We start from the raw sequence: 20,012 nt of genomic DNA, 5'->3' as shown, positions 1-20,012 counted from the left end.
TGGAGTGTATGTTTCAATCGGGTGAGAGGAAGGAACGACAGAACTCTCAAGCTGGCATCTGAGAGAGTAAAGTTTCAAGATTAATTTACACCATCATTTTCTACCATATCATCTGCATCAAAATTAATATACAGGCTCACTTCATCACATTTGTTTGAGAAACTTTCTGCTCTATTCAACTTTTTAATTTTATTATTTTATACTGTAACAAAACATACCATCAAAGAGACTCGTGGCTCATAAAAAGGTGTCCTGCCTTTTGTCCATTTTGAAAAAGCAGACCAATGCTAAAAATCATGGGATAAACGGGGTATGTGACTTGGTAAGTCACCAAGTATACAAGCCAATTAAACATGCTTTGACAGAGGGAAAAAAACCTCAAGCATGAGACAGTTGATTCACAGGGTTTTTTTAATTTAAAGCCCGTTTTTTCCCCCTGGCAAATTTCAACCAAGGCATTTACATAACGCCCATTCTTATACATGCCAGACCTGCCTAAAACACAGATAGTTGCTCTGCTCTGGTGGCCTACAAGCTCTAGTGGCCCACAGACAGCAATGATGCCCAAACAACATTTTGCTTTCTCCTTCAGTCCCAATTTTAAATGGCTGTATTTATTGTGCCACAAGCAGTACTGGAGGATCTTGCCCACAGCCCGTAATTGGTGGCTGATCATCCTTGCTGCATTAAGGAGGTACAGAACGTCTCTGTTTACTTCTGCCATATGTAGAGGAATACCCTCTGTGAACATGACATCAGAGACAAAAATAGAACAACGCTGCTAAAGTGCTTCCTCATATAGATTTTCCACAGGAGATAACACCATACAGAATACTGTTCTTCTTCCCACACACTGCCAAACTGTGATAAAGTAATTCAAAACACAGCAAATGGAAAATATACTTGAATATTAAAACATTTTCCAGAGGAGACAGATGAATTGGTATGTGCTTCTCCCCCACCCCAAACTTCTGTGAACTATACTGTTAAAAAAAAATTCTGTCATTGCAGCTAAGAAGAGTTTGGAAATAACTTACTTATGTTGGATTGTTGACATAGGTCTAGGAGAATTACACACCCAAATCTCATTAAGACTTCGACATAAGTCTTCCTCAGAAACATTAGAATTAAAACCCCATAAAGACCAAATTTTTGCAAGAATATGACACACAAAGAGGAAGACTGTAGGGCAACCTACCACTTACAACAACTGAGTGTAGCAGAGCAGCTATGGAATTTAAGAGGGCAGAGTGCCAAAGTACTGCAAAAATAGCAACAATAAATGCCAACACAAGTAAGAAACTAAAATGAGTTACTTTTAGATAACAGTTCTTCCTCTATCTACACAGAAGAGCAAACACTCTCTTCTGCTGTGGACTTTGTAAATATCCAGAGAAAGAAATGAAGGTAATAGAAATACCTATCACATACCTTTTAGCAGCTTGCTAAAATCAAAGTTGCTCCGTGCTACCAAGTGGGGCACAACCTTCTGATAAAGGCATATGACCTGAAGCAGTGCAGCTTTCAGGAACAGTGTCTCAGCATCATCTGAGCCTAAACAAAGTGTTTACATAATTAGTTTCTTCTTCCTTCATACCAAAAGAGCAAAGTGTAGCACCAGCATTATCCAACATGGGAATTACTAACTGTATTTCCAATAGACTTGCATATGAAATGATCAGTTACCTTCCTCATTAACAAGAATGGGGGGAAAAAAATGGAATCCCCAGCTTCCCTCCCCAGCATTCCTGTGTGAATATTTTAAAAACTAAACTAGCTTATTCAGTGCTTAAACTGACATTTAAAGTGCTCACATATATAAAAGACAATCTCAACATTTGGATTCTCACTATAAGAATCCAATCAGTCCCACCGCTGTTCAATTTAAGGCTGAGCAACAGAAAAAAGTGAAGGCAAGGACACGGTCAGGCTGCTGGTTTCCGGGGACACTATTTTTACCTAATGCCAGGTAGGTTTGACTGGGGAAGTGCAGGACACAGTACACTAATTTTTTATTTCAGTTAAAGGTTTCTTTCTTTGCCTTCCCTCTTTCAAAATAATACTTTCTCAACGTGACCTCTTGGCAAGAAGAAGACAACAAATATCTGTACAAGAGAAACACCAACCCCAGTTAAGGCAGCTGTTTACTTCTCAGGAAAAGCCATTTCAGCAGCTAAACATTCTTTTAGTTTATGAGGATGCATAAAAGCTACTTGTTATCCAGTCACTAATGAAAGGAAGCAAAAGAAATGAAGGGCAGGGGCAGCCAGAACTTTTTTTTTAACACCTACTTTTTGCCTGTTAACTGGGTCTCCCTCAGGGAGCCATGAAGAACTGGATGGATGCCATGCATAAACTTTTGTCTTTGTTTGCCTGAGTCTCAACTCCCATTACAAAAGAATTCTCTAGTGGCCACAGTGCAAACAAAGCTGTAAAAGGTGAGCCCAGAGTAAGTGATACAGTATCATCACCCTAGTATGCAGAGAAACTACAGCTACAGTACTTTAGAGATGAGCTGCTCCGTTGGTTTCAGCAGGCATTCTACCAATAAAGAGCCTTGGAGTGTCAGTGTTGATAACTATTTTGCTGCCCAAAGCCTCACATAGAAGGTCATACACTGAAAAACTCTCTGCTCCAGGAAGTCTCACTGTGTAATATGCCCTGTGAACTGGCTATAGATTTATCTTCCCTCTGTAAGTAAAACATTGCAGGCTGCTAGCCAAGCTACAGAGAGTACTAAAACTTCCAGTTCCCTGCAATGGGACTACGAAAGCAAGTCCTTCAGGACAGATCCTGGTTTCAAGAGAGAAAAACTGAAGCCTTCACTCCAACCCTCTCTCCCTCTTCCAACACTTGCATGCTTTTACTCCTGTGATACAACAACACAAGCATTTGTGTAGCCACAGTAACTAACTACTTCAAAAAAATGAACTCATGGTAAAATAACTTGGCCAACCTAAAATCCCTCAAAAAATTATTTTTCAGACATATCAGTTTCCCTACCTGTTTTATTGTGTGTGCAAAATACTACTACTAGCATAAATGGGTCAAGAACAGGAGGATTAAGTTCAAGAAGGGGAACAACTCCATTCGCCAGTACATGCTGTGGGCCATCCAACTGGAAAGCAGACTGGCAGACAAGGACCTGGGGGTTCTGGTGGACACCAGGTTGAACATGAACCAGCAATGTGCCCTTGCCACAGAGAAGGCTGCTAGTATCCTGGACTGCAACAGGCAAAGCATTGCCAGCGGGTCAAGTCAGGTGAGCCTTCCTCTCTACTCAGCACTGATGAGGCCACACCTGGAGTGCTGTGTCCAGTTCTGGGCTCCCCAGTACAAGAGAGACAGGGACACACTGGAGAGAGTACAACAAAGGGCCACAAAGATGATGAAAGAAAAGGAGCATCTCTCCTACAAGGGAAGGCTGGGAGAGCTGGAACCATTCAACTTGGAGAAGAGAATGCTTGGGGGAAACTCACCAACGTATAGAAATACCTGAAGGGGGGGTGCAAAGAGGACAGAACCAGGCTCTTTTCAGTGGTGCCCAGTGGCAGGACCAGAGGCAACAGACACAAACTGAAACACAGGAGTTTTCCTCTGAACATCAGGAAACACTTTTCTACTGTGAGGGTGACTGAGCACTGGCACAGGTTACCCAGGGGCGCCGTTGGAGTCTCCATCCTTGGAGATGTTAAAAAGCTGTTTGGACATGGTCCTGGGCAACCAGGTTTAGGCAGGGGGGTTGGACAACATGACCTCCAGAGGTCCCTTCCAACCTCAACCGTTCTGTGATTCTGCGATGGCAGAAAGGAAAACTGCTTAACTTCCTTGTAGCAATGGCAGACTATTTGTCAAACTGCGTTCGTAGGCAATTCTGACACTGGTCAGAATTAAACTGCCCAGAGAACTGAACAATGCAAAGATGAATAGTAAATGCATAAGTGACATCTGGACTCTGCTGAAGTTAACTACCTTACACAGGATGAGGATTTCACAACATCCATTCACACACATGTAGGAAGGGGTAACTCCACCTGATTTGCCTACCATGCTGTTCAGCAACTTCTGCTGTCTCAGTCGTCTCCTTCACAGTGGAGATATCGCTTTCCCTTTTCTCCTGTTGGCCATCATGGTGTTCTTTCCCTTGCTTCAGAAGGGCCTGCCAGGCAGCCACTATGTTGTTCATATCTGGTAGAACCTAGAAGCAAAATGAGTAAATTGCAGTAGCTCTCCTGCATGAGACAAAGCTACTGTGATAAAAATATTCACAACCAACCAACAAGAAGTTGGTTGCTGTTCTTCACAAAGGTAGTAACTGATCTTGTATGCCATCAGAAAAAGATCTGAAATCAAGCAGTGTACTTTCACTTCTGCAGAACATAAATACTGGAAAAAACATTTTATTCAAGAAGTTTCCTGGGAAAAATTTAACATTTGGTTCTTTATCCTCATGGTATATTTTCAACCCAAGTGCTACCTTGCCTAGTAACTTCTAACTCTGAATGAACTTTGCTGGCTACGATTTCCTTGAACCACAAGGATAATTCACTTCTGAGCCTGCTCTTGGAATTCATTTGCAGCACAATCGCTGCCAATGCCACAAATTTATCTCACAACAAAATTTTATTTGCATTTCCATCAGACAGCTTTGTTAAGAAATGTAGTCTACTACTACATCAGTTATTAACCTTTTAACCCACCGTATTCCCACACCACCACCACCCAAAGATACTATCCTTCTGGCTCCCAGGCCACAACCACTTCGGCAGAAAGTGCAGAGGAACAGTCACCTGCTGCAAAATAACTCATGTTAGACCCCAATTTTCTTTTTACTTTGTACCTTGCTGATGGCTTCTCTGTACAGCTGTACGAATTCCTGCATCATTGACAGTGTGTAGATTTCTGACTTCTGCCAAGTTTCTTCATTCAAACAGTACTCAATATTCTTCAAGGCTCTTCTCAGAATCATTGATACAAGTGACAGTATGCTGTGCTTCACTACTACGCTGGGTAACTAAAAGAAAGAAGTTGAATTATATGACATTTCAGTGCTTCTTCTTATGCTTTGCACATAACCTGTACTCTGAATATATGTTAAAATTTGTTAATAAATTAATTACTTCCTAAACCTTGGCTTGCAGGAAAGTATGTGTAGGTTTTCAGATTCCCAGCCTAAACCACTCGTGAGCATTGGCAGAGTTGGTGTCTATGAATGGCTCTTGGAAGCAGCATCAATGAGTTAATTAATTTTCCAGGGCTTCCCCAAGCTAGCTTTATGCTGGGACAGAAAATATAAAATATATGTAATTAACCAACGTAAGAAACTTCTTGGATGATCACACACTTAAATCAAACAGTATTAACTCAGACAGAAAAATCCACTGAAATACTACAGACTGCTCTTACATTTAGTCCTTGGGTGAACATTATTTTATTGCACACTGCAGGGACTGTTGTTACCATCACCATAGAAAGCAACCTGGGAAGAGGAATAAACTCTGAAGTCTTAAAAGAATTGGAAATCTCTCGTTGGGCCTCATAGATCTGAAATAAAAATAACAATTTAATCAACATTGATATAGTCCTGGAGATAATAGCTTCTTCGGCGGAGCATTTCACAGAAGGGCTTTGACTTGTCAAAAGTGATGACAGCACTAAATATCAATTTTTATGCAGAAATGCTACAGCCCATCCTCCAGACTTCTATTCAACTAAATGGAATATCTGTTATGTGACCTGCACCCTTGCTAAAGGCCACCCCTTTTTAACAAAAAGGGCTACAGATCCTACTTGCCCAATTTAAGCTTAAGCAAAGAGTCAGAGGAACACTCAAAAAGGACAGAAGGATTTTCTAGCTGAGCTTCGATGTTGCTGCATCTCAAAAAATGTATCATCAACATGATGTCTCCCACTGCTTCTTATGACAATTCCTTCTTTGCTGGTTCAGTTAAATGTTTATACAGCCTCCTGCTCTGAGCATGGCTTTTTACCAAATGACCTTCCAACTCACTCTATATCTACACTTTTTAAAGCAGCTGTGGCTCTGGGCCATGGCTCATTTTCCTCAGCACCCACAGAAAACAGGATGCCGTTTTCCCCCCTTCATTTACCATCTTCGACATTTAACAGCATCCTGCTGCTGCTTTTCTAACATACCTACAGTAATTGATGGTGTTATTTCAGAACCATTAAGTCCTTCCTGTTTAGCTCGCTTAAACCTCAGTCACCTAACTTCCCTGCTGCTGGACTGGTTTATTTTTAAAATAATTATTTATGAAATATTGTGCCTGTCTGCTTTTTAGTGATTTTAATAAACTCTAACACATTGTGCATTTACAGCTGCGAAGACAATACACGAGTTTCCTCTGATACAGAACAGCTGCTTCTGAAACAAAACCAAAAAAACCCACTCCCTGATCTTCAGCTCAGTTCCTGTAAAATCAATGAAATCTTGTTCCTTGTCACTATGAAGACGTCGGCTAAATTCATTCATTCAGAGTTAGTTTACACCTAACGTGGCCCCATCACAGGCTGGCTGGGCTCTCTACTGCACAGTACCCAAACTGAGATATTATAATGCCATTCCAATGCAAAAGTAATTTATCTGTAATAAAACCAATCAAAGGCAGGCTTACCAATCTACTACCAAGTTCCTTGGCTTGGTAACTTTTCTGTAGGTCAGGAACATTTGACTTTACCATTACTATTGCAATTTTGTGTAATTCTGCACTACTATTTATCAAAAACAATTTTTGGAAGAGAAAAAGAGTATTGGGATTGTATTTTTCTGTGGAGATGTGGTGTGCATCATTCATACTCTTACCTTTTTGAGTAACTTCAGATTATCCATCCAAGCTGACTTCAGTCTAGGAACAAAGGAATACTGGGTCTCCTTAAAGTATCTATTCAATAAATCTGGGCATACTTTAAAAATATTCACCATGAGATCAGCAACCATTTCGTCTTCTGTTGCAGTTTTTAAACCAAGCAGAAAGCGCAGAAGCACCACATTTCCTCCCCTATTGAAGACAAAAAATACTTTAAAAAAGAAATCCCTATTTCGATACTTTACACGTGATGCTAACTCTGCAACTCCTCTAACCATTGCTGGGGTAAATTCAACACAAGACCTTTCACACTGCTTGCGTAATTTCAGAGTTTATACTCAGAAAAGTAAGAACTGACTTTACCTCCAGGTTTTCTGCATGACAAACAGTAATTATTTTTAATTAAAACCACAATGTTTCAGAAATATTCTAACCAAACTTCACAAAGCTAAAAACGTAGAATTAAAATTTAATATTAAACTTGGAAGCATTTTCTGTGGTCTTTCAGTTCTTTTTTTTTTTTTTTTTAAGTTTTCTTCTGTATGTCCCTAAACAAAGTGAGAATACCGCAGATGCCAGATGAATACCAGTTAAAATTTTGTTTAAAGCAATAAACAACCTGCTCCAGCACCACTCAGTATTAGTACCTGCTATTACAATCTAGTACCTTTCTTGCCCAGCTAATGTGATGAAGCATAAACTCACCCTATGAGGAGAACCCCTCCATGGAATTACAAGAGTCTCAATTATTTTCTCTATCAGTCATAACCTTAGTGCAAATGTATTTTAACTAGTTAGCAAAAGCAAACAGTAGGGCAAATAAGTGCTTCCAGATTAGGTGTTGCAGGCAAAATTCTGGCACTACTGAAATCCATGTCAGCATTTTGCCAAAATCTGGGATAAACCATGTCTGGTTCTACAAAATGTAAATTAGACTAGATATTTCACCACCCTCTGCTTAACACCGCAGCTTTGGTACTTTACTGTCATATCAAAAGAATCTAGGGTCCAAAAATCACACCTTGCAGTAAGGGACTTGGTATCTAGCTATTCATGGAGACGGTTCAGAGAAACACAACCGTTGCCTAAGCCCCTATGAATAGGGCAGAGCATTCTCTCCTCTAGTAAATAGAAGTATAAGGAGATCCAGTAGTTTGATCTTGGGAAGCTAAAAACAAAAACAATAAAAACCCAAACGTATTTATTTCTTCTGACACCGAAGAAAGAGAGACAGAAGCGGAATTCAGTGAAGTTACTGGCAAAGGCCTGGAAGGGCAGACAAGGTAACTAGTGAGGTGTCTCTTGTTCCCAGCACAAAGCACACATACAACCGCAGCTGTCTGGTGACTTACTTGCCAGAAGTTCCAAGACTTGGATCATAGAAAGTTATGCCATGTTTCAAAGAGCAGCAGACTTCCATTAAGAAATTATGAACAAGTTCCCGTACCATCATCTTTCCTGCCTCTTCAGAACCTTGAGTCACCTATAAAAATCAGAAAGGATTAAAAAAGGAATATGATTTTTGGTATCACAGAAGAAAATCTTACATCATTTTCACTCTTCTCAAAATTTAATGAAGCTCCTTTTATACAGAAATGCTAAAAGATAGTTTAGCTTTCGTTCAGATTAACAAGACAAATTTCAGTTTCTGTATTAAATACATTAAATATTAGAATTTTTTTGTTGTTTCGAGGAAAGCAAACCTCCCAAATTTAGGTACTTAGGGCTTTTTGCAAAGTCAGACAGAAGAAGATAGAGAGAAGTCAAGCTAAAGAAAAGCAGTGATATTAAACTTCCATAAATTGGGCAAGCCATCCTGGGACCTTGAAGTCAAGGACCTACTATTTAACCTGAAATAACCAACTTTCAACCTTGCAGGACAGGTTCACTATGGGAAAATTCAGAAAGACCAAAAAAAAAAAAAAAATCACTGAAATCTTCAGCACAAAGCATGCAAAACAAGCATGCGTACGTTTGTTGGACCAATTTGGCAGAAGACAGAACAACTTTAATACGGGGCAAGAAAGATAGATAGCTAAAAACTGAATATGCCAATGCTTCAGGAAAATGTGAGACATCAATGCCATTACAGTTACCATCCAAAAATGGAAGAAATGACCAAATATCCATGCCAAGTAAAAACTAAAAAAAAGTGAACCCAGGTTCCATTAACCTTTTACAACCAGCACAACTCTAGACCCCTACAAATGAGAAGTCTCTTGACAACTGTGGTTGGGAAAATCACAAACCATATGACTCACAAGAACTGCATGGAATTGTAAGAATTTAAAATTACTCAAAACTGAAATGCGTGTTTATGAATAGTGTCACAGATTTGCACAGCTCCAAGCAGACACCTACTAGAAACAGATCTCCTCCAAAATGCATTTACAATATGTCAGGATTGGAATGGAATAGGCATAAACATCCAGTAGAGCAAGGATAAGAAGGCAGTTGTTCAGTGTTACAAGTTTTGAAGAATGGTTGGGCTTCTAAAGATCAAGCGTTAATCAACACAAAGATGAAGAATCTGCAGCCAAAACCCAGTGGAAGCATAGAAGTCTTTCTACTGCTTTGCATTGGCCTTATAGCCATGCCTTAGATATTCTCACAGTGAAAGGGGGGAAAACAGAGATTACATGATTAAGAAAAATAAAAAAAGCAAAAAAGTAACCGATTTATGAGAAGATGACAAAATATCTGCAGTACTAACACACACCCACCAGCTGCGGCCCTGATCCTTGCCTCATCTATGACTTTAGGAATGTCATTTCACAGGCCAATAGAACCAATAACAGCTCAGCCCTCAGAAACCCTGTCAGCCCCTCAAGCAATGCAAGCTGAAAAGGCTAGCAACCACCTCGGGAGTTTAGCTCTCAGCTAAACTAATCTAAAGCTAATCAGCATGTAGGATGGGAATGAGGCATATGGTACGAACATTGTTTCTGATATATTCTCCAATACAGACACAAACGCGTCCAGGCAATGGAATACAGTACTCACAACCAAAATCCCCAGTTCTTCCTGGTTAACGGATTTGCACTGCAGTTCTGGTAATCAGGGAGGGGAAAGGAGCCCTCCTCCTTGAGCAGTGAGGAGCAGCAGAAAGTCAGGGTGTCTTTTTATGTAGCCTCAGCAGATCCCTCTTCTTGAGAGATCAAGGTTAGAGTTACTAGGAGCTATTTCAAAACCAGTGGGCTGCAAGGGGATGGGGGGTGGCGTGGAAAAAAGCAAGATAAGGACTCTAAGTTACAAAGAAGTAAGTTACCAGACCTTTAAATCCCCAGGGCTGACATCAGTAATCCCATTCCACCGGTAAAGTGAAGCGATGCGAATCAACACTTCTGCAGTAAAAAAGCGCACCTTCTGGGTTTTGGTGATACTTTTATTTTCGACCACCTGAAAACAATGAGAAAAAAAACCCAAACAAACAGACAACTCTGTTTATTGCAAGTTATCACAAAATAATGGCAAATTAGCAACACACGTCATTCCTCTAGTACACACACAGTTCGCTCTCCTCACTAGAGCAGACTAAAAGGTTCTGCCTGTCCTGTTAACACTTCTTTCACACGTTCCTGCTCCCATCTTGACGCAGTTGAAGCCATAGGACTCTACACCAACTTCTGCAAACACTACACATGCTAACAGGATAGACTTTCAAGTTCAACTAAAGAGCACAGAACATATTTAGAGTAGCACAGCCACAGACTAGGATCATGGAAACCTGCTGGTAGAGGTGGTAGAACTCACTACAAATAAAGTTTGAATGAGAGGGATTTTTTAAATTCTCGTTTTCCTTGCTAAACTGAAGGAGTCATACAGTGTGTTGGGTTTCATCAATAACCTAACAGTACACAATGTACAATTCCCACATGGGAAAATCTTCATTTAGAAAACAAAGCTTCAAGGAGGTTTATTTTATATTTAAATGCTAGCGTTTCTCTTCTTCTTCTTCCAGAGTTATTGCAATAGAAAAATGAAAGAATATTTTTGGCTTTAAATTGTCAGTTGTGAAAAGCCTGAGTGTGAGGCAGGCTCTTTGGTTACACTCTAAATTTGAAAATATGTTTTCTTCTTTTTCTCAACTGCAACTTCCTACAGTAATGCCAAACACAGATTCAAAAAAATCATAGATACTGGAAATAAAAACATTTTAAAAACATTTTTATAGAAACAAGTATCTGGTGCAGTTGCTGTACCCACAGCTGCAATAAGCTGATGCATCACAGTAAAATAGGCACTGCCATGCTCAGAAACTAAGGAACAACAGAGCACAGGAAAGTCAGTCAAGACTAAACCAACACTCACACCTTTGAGCAATTCCTACTTTCAAGTTTTCTCTCTCAACCCTGCTATATCACGAGGTTATTTCTTTCTGCTTTCAAAGAATCAGAAAAAACAACTTCAAAGAGGAGCTGACTTACCTCTCCAACAGTACTTTCTGACAGCAGGTGGTACGTACCCTTCCTTTTTCAAAAAAACTTCTTTGATTTTGGGAAGACAATTTTATGATAAAACTTACCTTTTCCTCTACCCCACCAAGAAACACCTTTGACTGAATTTACCTCCTGAAGCAGAAACTTCGCCATCCTAATGGTAAGCAACTCCAAAGACCAGCTAACCAGGACCACAGGATGTGGCCTCAACAGAGCCCTGCCAAGACTGGTAGGGGAATGGTAACACACACCCTTCAGCTGCAACCAGACAGCTCCTAGGAACCCATTTCATGGCACAGTCCCCATACTACAAACACACAAAATCCTTTTTCTCCTGGAAAGAAAATTGTACGTCATTACCTAGTTCAGAGGTAACAACCCTAGTCAAATCTAGCTGACCTCTTCATTTTGGCATGAGACGTGTTAATTGAAGGACCAATCTTACTGTCACTGGAACAACCAAAAAGACTGCAGTTCTTTTGACCTTCAGGCTTGGCACCGATGCAATCACAACCCATGAAACAATGGGAATCTGCTGGACACCACACACTAACGATGCGCTGAAATTAGCATCCAAGTACAAGCTATGAAATTACTTCCTTTAAAAGAGGACACTGGAAAAGCATAACAAGCTTCAATCCTGAAACAGTAAAATGGCGAAGCTATCAACCTTCAATATTATCGGTAAAGGACACATTGACAAACTTTGAGCAGCAACACAGTGCCAACATCTTAAAGAGCAGTACAATTTATGAGAAATTACTGCAAAACTGTTTACAGCAACACAGAAAATAGAAAACAAGAGACAACACAGCATCAAGGGCATATCATACCTTAGTTCTCAGTGTGGAAAGTAGAAGATTGACAGTAGAAACTTTGTCTTCCTTTATTTCCGAGCGAAGAATATCTGGAATGAAATCTAAGAAGACATTTCAAATGTGAAAATGTGAAAGCTAATTTCAGACTAAAATGCTTGAGGGAATTCATACCCATTTCTCTTCAATGTCATATTATTTACCTTGCTGTTATATTTATGGATGAACCAAATGGCTGCAATCAGAGTTCAGAAGGATAATGTGTCTCTAACTGAAGGGATGAACAAGTAGTGCTGCCAAATCCACTCTCATCGTAACTAGCTAATTTGCCAACTTGGTTATTAACACTTATTGCAACAGCATCTGTCAACTTCGAATATATTTTGCGCCCTAATGTGCTATGCAGTATTTCGACTTGAGTAAATGCCTATCCTTTTCACTGAAGGACTCACAACTGTTTCACTGACTGATTCTCAGATGTTTGGAGGTTACATTTTCAACCACATACATCATCTTTTGTCTCACCTGTCTTACCAAGGGTTGCAATTCACAACTTGAGAAACATCAGCAGTAGATTTCAAACAATTAAAGTCAACAGGAGTTTTACATTACCTTCAGCGTGTAAGAGATCAAGTATTAATCAAGTGTATGTAAGATTCAACTTTCTGGATCCTCTTTTTTGTCAGACCAGTTTGACCGCCTCCTCTAAGAGACAGGGAAGTAACATACTCCCAGACTGCACTCCATGTAATGTCTCCATAAAGGATGCAAAGGACGTTACCCTGGTCTCCTGATCACTGACAAAAAGCGGTCTAACGGAGTACCCAACAGTTGTCCGGCATGAGGAATAAAAGAATACTAGAATATGCACAGTCTTTATCACTTTTTAAATATTTTTAATGCAACATATGCACTATTACTGTGTCATTAGCAGATGGAGGCCGTGAAGTTTTTTTTCTGCTTATTGAATCTATGGTCTCAAAGTTATATTACATTTACCTCTTTTGCATCTGTGTCACCAAGGGCTTCCTATTTTTGGACAGTTTTTGCAGACAGCAAACATTATTCTCAAGCAGAAGAGACACTCACTAGAATACTGCAGAAGTGTAAAGCTTTACAGCTAGTAAGATGAAAAATACATATTTTGTATCTTATTAGTGCTGTTTAACTGGTTCACATTCTGATTTAGCTCATATTTCTTATCACCTATAAAAGACTCTGCCTTAAAAAAAAAAAAAAAAACCCAAGCAATTGTGAAGTACCTTTTAATTCCAGCACCTGTGTCAAGATTGCATTGTCACCAGCAATTAAAAAGGAGACAGCAAACTGAATATAAGCCATACGGACATCACTTATCCCCTAGAAAAGATAAAAGGCACTATTAGCATACAGACTGTACAGAACTGCAAAATTAATGCTGCAACAATTGACTATCATCGTAAGTACTATAAACAGGTAAATTAAAAAACTTCTATAACCACGTTGCATATAGCCATACACATGTATTTACATGCAATACATCCACAGTATATTAATTCGAAAAGCTTCTTGCGTTAAGCAGATCACAGTCTGTTAAAGTTAAAATCAAAAAGGAAGGTGTCTTATAGTTTTGCATATTTTCCTCATTCTCGATATATGAGATAGGCCATAAATAAAAAAAAGAAGACAATGTTAACAGTATTTTCATGCCAAACCCTTGTATACACATCACTGAACATCCTCACTTCTGCACCACTTGGTACACTGGTGAATTCACAAAAATACTCAAGAACGCTAATGGCAGTAGTGCTGCTGCAATTTCTTACTATATAGGCTTCCAGAGCAGTGCCAGCCTTGGGGACCCCCGCTGCTCATTGCCATTTCTAAGCTGCAGGGCATTACACCCATCCCTCAGCTATCACAGCTGCTCATGCAGCTACCCGGATCACATAACTCAGATTGGCTAAAAAAAAGAAAGGAGCTCTTAAAAAGGGGGCTAATACATTATAAAACTACAGATTCAGGCACAGTGTAAGTAATGAAAGCTTTGCCTAGAAAAGCATCACAGGATGTGAACATGATTTGTTAATTTTTTTTGAAACTTACTGTGCAAAACTAAGTTTCATGTAAAAATGCTTGAAAGTAGACACTAACTAGGCTAAACATGAGGCAGAGGTGACTTATGAAGGGGCTGAAAGAACAAATAAAGAGAAAGAAATGAGATTTTGCTGTAAGCTTTGGGCCTGATATTTTTGTATTAGAAAATTCACCTATGTTAGCCAGTTGTGACATAATAATTTCACTGAAAGCTGAGCAAGAGTAAGATCTTCAATCTGTTTCTGGAAACTTTTTTCCTTGTACCTTACCTGCCTATCTAATAAGCTTGTGGTCAAAAGACTCCTACATCCAAGCATTTTAATTTAAGGAGTGAAGGTACTCCTCGAGACAACTTCTGCAGTAAGGTCAAAACCTGTGAAATCTGACATTCCTGAGATTGTTTATATATAAGGCAATCAAGTAGAAGGCAAAATACAAACACACGCCTTTCTCCCTGAAACCACTATTTACAGTCTCATTTGTCACCACAGATGGCAAAAACCCAACACAAATGTTCAAGTTTATTCTGCAAGTCATCTTTAAAAACTAGAAACAATCTATCAGCATTGAAAATAATACTGGATTTATTATACCTTTAAATCTGGAATTAAATATAAATATTCTTGTTCTGGAACAGTGGTTCAGGTCAACCCTAATTATTTTTAGCAAACTGAGAGGAAACAAGAAATAGTTCCTTTTGGAAAAAGAGGAGTGATTTTTTCTACTTAATTCCATATCCTCCTTAAGGATTTCCTCCAAGAGGTTGTTTAAACCTCCTGGTTATATTTTCAAATGCAATTATTCTGACTGTACTAGTACTGGGGAAAATCCTTGCTCCATTTCTACAACTGAAGAACCTCCATTTACTTCAGTGAGCCAAACTGCAATCCACACATTGGAAAAAAGACTGAGCTCTTCCCAAACACATCACTGAATAGTTTTCAGAAGTTTACAGCAACTTTCACTCCATTTTAGACATGAAAAGGGTAGCCCACAGAAACTATACATTTATATTTCACCACAGCTTATTAGAAACAGACAAGGCACTTCGATGTTTTGCAGTAAATTCTACAAAGCATTGTAAAGACAAGGTTATCCTGAGGAGCTCTGCACCCTGACAAGATGAGAAAGACCAGCATGGGGAGGAAAATTAAGCAAGCTGTACGTCAAGGGTGCAGGCCAGTTCTCCCACTATTGCAGATATTCAGAAACAACCCCTGGGGATTTCCTATATAAGTAGATGGAAAGCTCTTGCCCCATAGATCAGTTCTGCTCCAAATTAGAAACAATCAAGAAGCATTTCGGCCTGACACAGGACATGAAGGAAGAAGATGTATCTTGAAGATGAAAATACAGCAGAGACTTGGGCAACAGCTTAGTTTTAAATACTCGGCAAAGGAGAACTGATGAAGCTATGGCATAGCATTTCATGGCACACAGCAGCTTAATTTACCTTCTTACGTCTTTTTTTCAATAATCCAGGCAGAAACTTATTATTGAAATCAAAGTGGCTATACACATCCCTTGCTGAATCTGGCCCCTGAGCCACCATTGCTGATAACAGGGTAAGGCACACTTGGTTCATCCTAAAATGAAAGGCAGGGGAAAACCTACAGGTTATTTCCAGGATGACAGTTACACAAACAACCAAATAAAGACATTAAAATTTAAAGAAAGACCTTTTTCCTGTAAAAGAAATTATGCCACTCCATCTCCAGCATCCACACAAGCCTTCAGGAGTTTCAGGCACGAAGCAGTTCTGAGTCACTCCCAACACAATCAATCAAGATAGCCGTTAGGAAAGTATCCCTGGTCAAGCAAAGCTCTCGCTGCAGTTGATGGGAGCTTTAATTGAATATGTGACCAACCACTTTAATGACCATCACAATACAGATTTAGGCCAAACACAAATTATTCCGTTATTCATAAAGAACTTTGATCTTCTTTGTGAAAAACCTATTTCTACAAGCATATTTCTTGGACAGACCCCCCAATCCTGCACATGCTTATGCACTTTACTGCCACAAGGAGATCCGCAGAAGTCACAGCTGATGCTAAAGTTAAGGACACACAGAGTGTAGGCCAAAGTTAAGACTGCATTTTTTGTATTTTAGCTGAATGACAGAGGTTTTCTTCAGTTTAAGTATGCAGCGTGGTCTTGCCATGAAGTAAATCCCAAGATCTACACTCAGTTTTGATTCTTGCTCACTGACTACTGGGAAAATTTGCCTGAGAAAACAGAACAGAAGTTAAAACAACCAAAGCCATTATAATGGCAACTGGGAAGTAGGGGAGAGGGAAGAAGAGAAAAGGGAATGCCTATTCATATCCTTCCCAAAAATTAAGCTGTAATGAGAGGCTGGATATTCACTTTATAAAGTATGACAAAAGGAAGAAAGTGCCAAGAACTTCTAAATTCATGGGAGTCTGACATTTATTTCAATAGGAACATGACCTGGCCACCAGGTATACATCTGCAGACCTCCATCATCTGAATAGCCACTACCCCCTAAGGGTTTTGGAATCTGTCCATCATGTCTCATTCATGGACAATCTGTAAGAAAGCCATATGATTAAAGCAGAGATCCCACCTAGACATACCACAATAAAACCCCTTTGCACATCAAAGAGGTAGCACTGAAAAAGCAGTACACGTACTATCAAAATACCATCAGAAATCTGCAGCCTCCTCTATGCAGGTTCTAGAAGGATTTCGTCAAAAGCCATAATCTTTCAATGCTAATAAGAAGTGTAGATCTTGCATAGTTTCAAAATTTATTTACAATGTACCTATCCATCTGTATTTGGCATTCTATGTACAGTAAGACCAACTGAGTGGTGCAGGAAGCATGGTTGGGTCCGTGAACTGGAAAGCAGAAAATGCTTTTCTAATTCTGGCCTCTCCAAAGACCAAAAGACAAGTCATTGGCCTTGGACAAGTCATTTGCAGTCTCTATTTTTTTCTCTCTCTTCCTCTCCCTCCCAGGTTTGTATAAAAATGTCTCTGCCACTTGGGACTTCTCACCCTGTCCACAGAACATGAGAAACTATTGTTTAGACTGGACAAGATAACACATGAGTGCTTCAATCGGCCTAAAATGGCCTTAGATTTAAGAGACAGGAAAAGTTACAGAGGAAAAGCCAATCTGAAAGAAAAAATTCTACTATAAACATGGAAATCTGACTACAAAACATACAGGGAAATAAAACACTCAAGAGCAGCTCTTTTTGCCATAACAACATGGACTGCTCAGCCTCTGTGAACTAGAAGAAAGCCTGTTCCCCCCTGTTCCATGCAGTACATTTCACTTCACAAACCAAGTAGCATTAAAACAACAGGACTCAAGATACTATGCACTTCACCTCTCACCAGGACAGGCACAATCAGTGAAAACTACAGCCTCAGGAAAGTATCGTATAGCATTAGATTAGATTGTATATTATATCAGAGCTTCCACCCTTCAAAGACTTCCACGTGCAATTATTCTATGAAATGTGGAACAGTATCATTAAATAAGCCAAGATGAATTTTGCCATGCCTTGTACACATGTGCAAGACCCAGACAGCCCCTCGGCATCAATTCAGAGCAACTGACAGATTCTCCACAACAGTACAGAGAAGACTTACCTGGGATTTTCAGAATACAAAGCAGCGTAGACTGATTTCATATGGGAATGAATCAACTTTTTGACTATGTTCATTCCCACAACAGAAAAATGGGAGAGGTCGCTGGCTGTCCTCAGTAAAATGGCCTCTAGAGCTTGGAAGATTAATAGCATCTGTAAGATAATAGAGATATGTTATTACCTGCCAATATCGAGTATGGCTTGAAATGATTAGCTGAGCAAACAGTAACAAACACCATTAAAACAAAGAGTAACCCCACCACAAGATGAAAGCTTCCACATATGAAGTTAAATTCTGAATTCTCTCACAAATTAATGCTTCCTCTTCTAAAGGATTAGTTCTGAGAGTGCAAATTTTCAAGGAAGCCCCTATACAACTACTAAACGAAAGACCAGAGAACCACAGTAGGTCAGCCGACTCCTCTTTTTTTTCAGTTGCTAAACTCATGGAATTCAGTAGTAGGGAAGGACAACCCCCGCTGGAAGCCTAAGCCAACGTGCTGACTGAAGGCCTGGACAAATAAACTGAATGTTAAAAAGGGTCCCTCCTCATGTGTGAGTTGACACCTAAATACATGATTCATCTCCGTATGCACAACAGCTTCTGGGGATGCAAGCACGGACTGCAGTGCAAATCTCAGCACAGGCTGACTGATCTGAAGGCCCTTTACAAGCTGGAGGCAGGGGTCTAGGGCTAATGAACCAATGCTTTAAGAGACAACTGCTAGTAAGTGCTCAATGAAACATGCTGAAGAAAACCATCTAAGACTGCTCCAGTCTTGCAATTAACTCCTTCTAGATGAGGCCAGAGCCCACACAACACTGGGACCGTACTCATTACAAGTATTAATGTCTATTTGTTAAAGGATCTTGCAGGAAGCAAGAACACTGTGTCACTGGACATGACACAGGTCAACATTATACAGACAAAAATTATAATCTAAGGTAAAGACCAAGAAGTGGAGGTTAAAAAGAACACTGTGCAATTTTATGTTGTAAGCAGACTTAAGTTAATAATGCTGCCACAGTATTCGCAGTGAAAAGAGTTTTTTAATTCTTTAGTTCATTCATTATATTCTGATGGGGAAAAATTGGGTCCAGCTCAGATAAGAAAAATGAGGTCAACTTTACCAGCGGCTTCCTACAAATACTGATGTGTCAGGGAGATGTCTAGTTATCTAAAAACAACTACTTTCACTGGACTTTTTTTTTTTTCCTTTGCTTAACTGCTTCTGTTGACTCCCTTATTTCATAAATGGTCTTTTGATGACATTTAAAGAACCTTAACAGCTTGATTTTCGCAGAACTACTGGTTGTGTGTATCATTAAATCCAGGAACACCTCTGCACTGAGAAGGACATTCCCCACTCGATCAGTGCTTCTGCCACTGTGACTTCCAGGAAAAAAAAACAACAAAAAAACAAAACCATGCCAATACCAAGTTTTCAGTTATTTATGCCAGAAAGTACTTCTTCAGTGGTTTTCAGTGGTTCCTCTCCCACTCAAGACACACGCTGCCAGTCGTTAAACTACGGCACCTACACCCAACTTACTTCACTTTCATACTTCTTTTCTCCATCCAGGAGTTTGAATATTTCAGCGCACTCCATGGAAATTTTTATGTAGCCCTCCACGACATCATATATTTCGGGTGACGGCAGCGTCTTCGCAACGGAGACGAAGGTATTCAGACCTGCAGGGACACAGTTTCACCCGGGGACCCCACGGCCTCGCCCGTGACACGCTACGAGCCCCCCCACCCCGGCTCCCCGGGCCCAGGGACATGCCGGGGCGGCCGCCCGGCCTCTGCGGCGGGCCCACGGTATAGCAACTGCAACCATCACCATCTTCATTACCATCACCATCATCGCCATCCCCACGACGTCGCTCTAGAGACAGGACAAGTCTCTGGTGAGCCGCTCTAGCCCCTGGTGCGCCGGCGGAGCACGCCTTTACCTCAGGACCGCACCAGCACGCCGGCCGCCGCCACCCCACGCCCGGCCCGGCCCCTCACCCTTCCTGGCGGTGGCGGGGTCCCGCAGCAGCGCCTTGAAGCGGGCGCCGTTGAATTCCCCCTCCTCCTCTTTCTCTTTTTCCTTTTCCTTCTTCTCCTCGCGGCAGGCTCGCTTGGCCGCCGGCGGGCCGGCCGCGGGCACGCCGCGGCGCTTCACCGCCATGGCGCTGCCGCCGCACCGCCAGAGCCGCCCCGGAAGCGGCCGCCGCGCCCC

At 40.5% G+C, this 20,012-nt stretch overlaps 1 protein-coding gene across 1 annotated transcript in view; it reads right to left on the bottom strand.

The window, feature by feature from the left end:
* URB1 (URB1 ribosome biogenesis homolog) overlaps window positions 1-20,004 on the bottom strand; it is a 54,101-nt gene extending 34,097 nt beyond the window's left edge. The window contains 13 exon segments of the mRNA XM_054195972.1: window positions 1,432-1,554; window positions 4,048-4,198; window positions 4,841-5,014; window positions 5,407-5,544; window positions 6,824-7,019; window positions 8,180-8,310; window positions 10,101-10,226; window positions 12,100-12,185; window positions 13,344-13,440; window positions 15,611-15,743; window positions 17,786-17,937; window positions 19,338-19,477; window positions 19,799-20,004. Of these exon segments, the coding sequence (XP_054051947.1) occupies window positions 1,432-1,554; window positions 4,048-4,198; window positions 4,841-5,014; window positions 5,407-5,544; window positions 6,824-7,019; window positions 8,180-8,310; window positions 10,101-10,226; window positions 12,100-12,185; window positions 13,344-13,440; window positions 15,611-15,743; window positions 17,786-17,937; window positions 19,338-19,477; window positions 19,799-19,961 (1,810 nt within the window). The 5' untranslated portion in view covers window positions 19,962-20,004.
* Between the last annotated feature and the right edge of the window lie 8 nt (window positions 20,005-20,012).

This window comes from Rissa tridactyla, chromosome 1 (genome assembly GCF_028500815.1).
Source record: "Rissa tridactyla isolate bRisTri1 chromosome 1, bRisTri1.patW.cur.20221130, whole genome shotgun sequence".
In the NCBI taxonomy this organism is placed as follows: domain Eukaryota; kingdom Metazoa; phylum Chordata; class Aves; order Charadriiformes; family Laridae; genus Rissa; species Rissa tridactyla.
The sequence above is the reverse complement of the archived record's forward strand: the minus strand, read 5'-3'. Positions and strand labels throughout refer to the sequence as shown.